The sequence below is a fragment of the Bombina bombina genome, chromosome 4 (assembly GCF_027579735.1).
Source record: "Bombina bombina isolate aBomBom1 chromosome 4, aBomBom1.pri, whole genome shotgun sequence".
Lineage (NCBI taxonomy): Eukaryota > Metazoa > Chordata > Amphibia > Anura > Bombinatoridae > Bombina > Bombina bombina.
In genome coordinates this window covers 12,589,483-12,596,242 of record NC_069502.1, presented here as the reverse complement: position 1 = coordinate 12,596,242, position 6,760 = coordinate 12,589,483, and the positions used below count along the sequence as shown (strand labels likewise).

The window sequence follows — 6,760 nt, the reverse complement described above, 5'->3', positions numbered from 1 at the left end:
CCATCCAAAAACCACAAAAAGGAGCCCAACTATCTTAGCCCTTATATGTGATAGCATATAATATAGTGCTCACTTCCTTCTGAGAGAAAGACGTCCCTAGAAATAAAAAGTTAACACTTACCTGGAATGCTGCGCGACAGCATGACCGTCCAGCAGGTGTTCAGAGGTCCTCTCCCTCCCATAGCCCTGTGGACAAAGATCATCCTGAGTTAAAAGTGCTTAGGCTATCTATATCAGGGCAGCAAATCGGTATAGGAGGCGCAGTAAGAATTATGTCCCACCAGTTCCTATTGCTTTAAAGCCACCAAATGCTTCTCTTTTTACTGAAGAGACTGATCTGGTCTAGGCTACACCCTAGCACAAAGTAGCACTCAGTGGCACTACTTTAAAAAATAATAAACACTTGATTGAAGAATCTTCACCATCACCTCACTTTGCCAGCTCCTATCTAACTAACACAGGCAAAGAGAATGACTGGAGTGGGAGGGAAGGGAGGAGCTATATACACAGCTCTGCTGTGGTGCTCTTTGCCTCCTCCTGCTGAACAGGAGGCGATATCCCATAAGGATGAAATCCGTGGACTCATCGTATCGTGTAAAAGAAATATGGTTTGTGCTGTTATAAAGTCTTTGATCTCTTGAATAAACGGTAAACGTGACAGATTTACCAGCAGCCTGGGTTAACAGTGGCACCACGGAATGAGGATTATGTTAACATTTAATAAATATATGGTTTGTGTCGTTATAATCATCATGCTGTGGTGCCACTGTTAAGCCAGGCTGCATTGTGGTGAATCTGCCACGTTTACTGTATAATAACTGTGGTTTGAGTTATCATTTCCTGAGCAAGTGCCACTCTAGTAATTATTTGGGTACAAAAGTGCCTGATCAAGCTTCTGTGTAATGGCGTATTTAACACGAGTGTTCATGAAAAGGAAGAAAAAAAAAAAAAACCCGACACTATTTATCATTATACAGAGAAAAAGGCTGTGCCTGTAGAAAAATACCGGCTTCACGCCCGTGTACATCTAGGTCATTGGTTTTCAAACCCGTCCTCAGGCCTCCCCAACAGGCCAGGTTTTCAGGATTACCTTTGATGAAAATAACCATGTTTATTAAGCAGCAAATTATTTCACCTGTGATCTAGTTCAGATATCCTCAAAATGTGGCCTGTTAGGAGCCTGAGGACAGGTTTGCCTGTCGCACATGCTACAAAACCACAAGAACTCAATGTTTTCTGGTAATTAGCCCCTAATGTTAGCTCACCTCTTCCACAATGGAGGACAAACACACAGGGTCTCCGCTCTGTTCCTGCTGGGTAATTCTCTCATGAATGAAATCCACCACCTCCTGGCTGCTCATCACATTCCTGAATGGTGACAAGACTGGAATTAGATGGTACCAGATATACCCCTCACTGAAGGAACCCTCCCCTCTGCCCTGTTGTAAAAAAATCCCCCCCCCCACCGTCACACATAGTCCCACAACAGCTTCCCACTAAATGTCACCGTCACACAGTCCCACAACAGCTTCCCACTAAATGTCCCCGTCACAGACAGTCCCACAACAGCTTCCCACTAAATGTCACCGTTACACAACAGCTTCCCACTAAATGTCACCGTCACACAACAGCTTCCCACTAAATGTCACCGTCACACACAGTCCCACAACAGCTTCCCACTAAATGTCACCGTCACACACAGTCCCACAACAGCTTCCCACTAAATGTCACCGTCACACACAGTGCCACAACAGCTTCCCATTAAATGTCACCGTCACACACAGTCCAACAACAGCTTCCCACTAAATGTCACCGTCACACACAGTCCCACTAAATGTCACCGTCACACACAGTCCCACTAAATGTCACCGTCACACACAGTCCCACTAAATGTCACCGTCACACACAGTCCCACAACAGCTTCCCACTAAATGTCACCGTCACACACAGTCCCACAACAGCTTCCCACTAAATGTCACCGTCACACACAGTCCCACAACAGCTTCCCACTAAATGTCACCGTCACACACAGTCCCACAACAGCTTCCCACTAAATGTCACCGTCACACACAGTCCCACAACAGCTTCCCACTAAATGTCACCATCACACACCCAAGTCTCTCAACAGATTCCCACTAAAGGCCAGATTACGAGTGGTGCACTAGCAGTTACGCATGACAAAAACAATTTATGTAAGAACTTTACTGATAAATTAATTTCTTTCATATTGGCAAGGGTCCATCAGCTAGTGACATATGGGATATACAATCCTACCAGGAGGGGAAAAGTTTCCCAAACCTCAAAATGCCTATAAATACACCCCCTCGCCACACCAACAATTCAGTTTTAAAAGAATAGCCAAGTAGTGAGGTGATAAAGAAAGGAGTAAAAAGCATCAACAAAGGAATTTGGAAATAATTGTGCTTTATACAAAAAAATCATAACCACCATAAAAAGGGTGGGCCTCATGGACTCTTGCCAATATGAAAGAAATGAATTTATCAGGTAAGTTCTTACATAAATTATGTTTTCTTTCATGTAATTGGCAAGAGTCCATGAGTTAGTGACGTATGGGATATCAATACCCAAGATGTGGAACTCCACGAAAGAGTCATTAGAGAGGGAGGGATAAAAATAAACAGCCAAATGCTGAAAAAATAATTCCCAACCCAAAATATAAGTTATTCTCATGAAGAGAAAAACTTAAAACATCAGCAGAAGAATCAAACAGAAACAGCTGCCTGAAGAACTTTTCTACCAAAACCTGCTTCAGAAGAAGCAAATACATCAAAACGGTAGAATTTAGTAAATGTATGCAAAGAGAAAGTCGCTGCTTTGCAAATCTGATCACCAGAAGCTTCATTCTTAAAAGCCCACAAAGTGGAGACTGATCTAGTAGAATGAGCTGTAATTCTCTGAGGCGGGGCTTGACCCGACTCCAAATAAGCTTGATGAATCAAAAGCTTTAACCAAGAGGCCAAGGAAATAGCAGAGGCCTTCTGACCTTTCCTAGTACCAGAAAATATAACAAATAGACTAGAAGTCTTCCTCAAATCTTTAGTAGCTTCAACATAATATTTCAAAGCTCTCACCACATCCAAAGAATGTAAGGATCTTTCCAAAGGATTTTTAAAATTAGGATACAAGGAAGGGACAACAATTTCTCTACTAATGTTGTTGGAATTCACAACCTTAGGTAAAAATTCAAATGAAGTCCGCAAAACCGCCTTATCCTGATGAAAAATCAGAAAAGGAGATTCACAGGAAAGAGCAGATAGCTCTGAAACTCGTCTAGCAGAAGAGATAGCCAAAAGGAACAACACTTTCCAAGAAAGTAGTTTAATATCCAAAGAATGCATAGGCTCAAAAGGAGGATCCTGTAACGCCTTCAAAACCAAATTAAGACTCCAAGGAGGAGAGATTGACTTAATGACAGGCTTAATATGAACTAAAGCCTGTACAAAACAGTGAATATCAGGAAGATTAGCAATCTGTGAAATAAAACAGAAAGAGCAGAGATTTGTCCCTTCAAGGAACTTGCAGACAAACTCCTACCCAAACCATCCTGGAGAAACTGTAAAATTCTAGGAATTCTAAAAGAATGCCAAGAGAATTTATGAGAAGAACACCATGAAATGTAAGTCTTCCAAACTCGATAATAAATCTTCCTAGAGACAGATTTACGCGCTTGTAACATAGTACTAATTACTGAGTCAGAGAAACCTCTATGACTTAGTACTAAGCGTTTAATTTCATACCGTCAAATTTAATGATTTGAGATCCTGATGGAAAAACGGACATTGAGACAGTAAGTCCGGCCTTAACGGAAGTGGCCAAGGTTAGGAACTGGACATCCAAACAAGATCCGCATACCAAAACCTGTGGGGCTATGCTGGAGCCCCCAGCAACACAAATGATTGCTCCATGATGATCTTGGAGATCACTCTTGGAAGAAGAACTAGAGGTGGGAAGATATAAGCAGGTTGATAAGACCAAGGAAGTGTCAGTGCATCTACTGCTTCCGCCTGAGAATCCCTGGACCTGGACAGGTATCTGGGAAGTTTCTTGTTTAGATGAGAAGCCATCAGATCTATTTCTGGAAGACCCCACATCTGAACAATCTGAGAAAACACATCCGGATGGAGAGACCACTCCCCTGGATGTAAAGGCTGAGATAATCTGCCTCCCAGTTGTCTAGACCTGGGATATGAACCGCAGAAATTAGACAAGAGCTGGATTCCGCCCAAACAAGTATCCAAGATACTTCTTTCATAGCTTGGGGACTGTGAGTCCCACCCTGATGATTGACATATGCCACCGTTGTGATATTGTTTGTCTGAAAACAAATGAACGGTTCTCTCTTCAACAGAGGCCAAAACTGAAGAGCTCTGAGAATTGCACGGAGTTCTAAAATATTGATTGGTAATCTCGCCTCTTGAGATTTCCAAACCACTTGTGCTGTTAGAGATCCCCAGACAGCTCCCCAACCTGAAAGACTCGCTGGTGATTTAACTACCACGTCAGAGAGTGTCGAACATTGGGATTTAAGGATATTAATTGTGATATCTTTGTATAATCCCGGCACCATTGATTCAGCATGCAAAGCTGGAGAGGTCTCATGTGAAAACGAGCAAAAGGAATCGTGTCCGATGCTGCAGTCATGAGGCCTAAAACTTCCATGCACATAGCCACTGAAGGGAATGACAGAATGAAGGTGCCGACATGCTGCAACCAATTTCAAATATCTCCTGTCTGTTAGAGACAGTCATAGACACTGAATCTATCTGGAAACCTAAAAAGGTGACCCTTGTCTGAGGACTCAAAAAACTTTTTGGTAAATTGATCCTCCAACCATGTTTTCGAAGAAACAACACTAGTTGATTCGTGTGAGATTCTGCAGAACATAAAGACTGAGCTAGTACCAAGATATCGCCCAAATAAGGAAACACTGCAATACCCTGTTCTCTGATTACTGAGAGTAGGGCACCCAGAACCTTTGAAAAGATTCTTGGAGCTGTTGCTAGGCCAAATGGAAGAGCAACAAATTGGTAATCTCAGGAACTGATAATGTTCTGGATGAATTGGAATATGAAGGTAAGCATCCTGCAAGTCTATTGTAGACATATAATGTCCTTGCTGAACAAAAGGCAGAATAGTCCTTATAGTCACCATCTTGAAAGTTGGTACTCTTACATAACAATTTAAAATTTTCAGATCCAGAACTGGTCTGAATGAATTTTCTTTCTTTGGGACAATGAATAGATTTGAATAAAACCCCAGACCTTGTTCCTGAAAAGGAACCGGCATCCTCCAGGTCTGAAACACACTTCAGGAAAGCCTGGGCTTTTACTGGATTCACTGGGATGCGTGAGAGAAAAAATCTTCTCACAGGAGGTCTTACTCTGAATCCTATTCGGTACCCCTGAGAGACAATGCTCTGAATTCATTGATTTTGGACAGAATTTGCCCAAACATCCTTGAAAAAACCTTAATCTGCCACCTACTAGCTGAGCTGGAATGAGGGCCGCACCTTCATGCGGACTTAGGGGCTGACTTTGGTTTCTTAAAAGGCTTGGATTTATTCCAATTTGAGGAAGGCTTCCAATTGGAAACAGATTCCTTGGGGGAAGGATAAGGTTTTTGTTCCTTATTTTGACGAAAGGAATGAAAACGATTAGAAGCCTTAGATTTACCCTTAGGTTTTTTTATCCTGAGGCAAAAAAACTCCCTTCCCCCCAGTAACAGTTGAAATAATAGAATCCAACTGAGACCAAATAAATTATTACCTTGGAAAGAATCTAGACTTAGATGTCATATCAGCATTCCAAGTTTTAAGCCACAAAGCTCTTCTAGCTAAAATAGCTAAAGACATGGATCTAGCATCAATTTTGATAATATCAAAAATAGCATCACAAATAAAATGATTAGCATGCTGTAGTAAACGAACAATGCTATATAAGTCAGAATCCAATTCTTGTTGCGCTAAATTCTCCAACCAAAAAGTTGAAGCAGCTGCATCATCAGCCAAAGAAATTGCAGGCCTAAGAAGATGACCTGAATATAAATAGGCTTTCCTTAGATAAGATTCAAGCTTCCTATCTAAAGGATATTTAAAGGAAGTACTATCTTCCATAGGAATAGTGGTTCGTTTAGCAAGAGTAGAAATAGCCCCATCAACTCTGGGGATCTTTTCCCAAAACTCTATTGAAATTGCTGGTAAAGGATACAATTTTTTAAACCTTGCAGAAGGATTAAGAGGAGTACCCGGCTTATTCCATTCCTTAGAAATCATATCAGAAATAGCATCAGGAATAGGAAAAACCTCAGGAGTAACCACAGGAGGTTTAAAAACAGAATTTAAACGTTTACTGGTTTTAATATCAAGAGGACTAGCTTCCTCAATATCCAAAGTAATTAACACTTCTTTTAACAAAGAACGCATATACTCCATTTTAAATAAATAAGTAGATTTGTCAGTGTCAATATCTGAGGAAGGATCTTCTGAATAAGATAGATCCTCATCAGAGGTGGATAATTCATTATGTTGTCGGTCATTTGAAATTTCATCAACTTTATGAGAAGTTTTAAAAGACCTCTTATGCTTATTAGAAGGTGGAAATGCAGACAAAGCCTTCTGAATAGAATCAGTAACAAATTCTTTAAAATTCATAGGTATATCATGTACATTAGAAGTTGAAGGAACTGCAACCGGCAATGTACTATTACTGATGGACACATTATCTGCATGTAAAAGTTTATC

At 41.0% G+C, this 6,760-nt stretch overlaps 1 protein-coding gene across 1 annotated transcript in view; it reads right to left on the bottom strand.

The window, feature by feature from the left end:
* Positions 1–1,256: 1,256 nt before the first annotated feature.
* Positions 1,257–6,760, bottom strand: part of PPM1G (protein phosphatase, Mg2+/Mn2+ dependent 1G) — a gene marked incomplete in the record, with an annotated part of 375,123 nt that continues 369,619 nt past the window's right edge. The window contains 1 exon segment of the mRNA XM_053710941.1: positions 1,257–1,368. Within this exon segment, the coding sequence (XP_053566916.1) occupies positions 1,257–1,368 (112 nt within the window).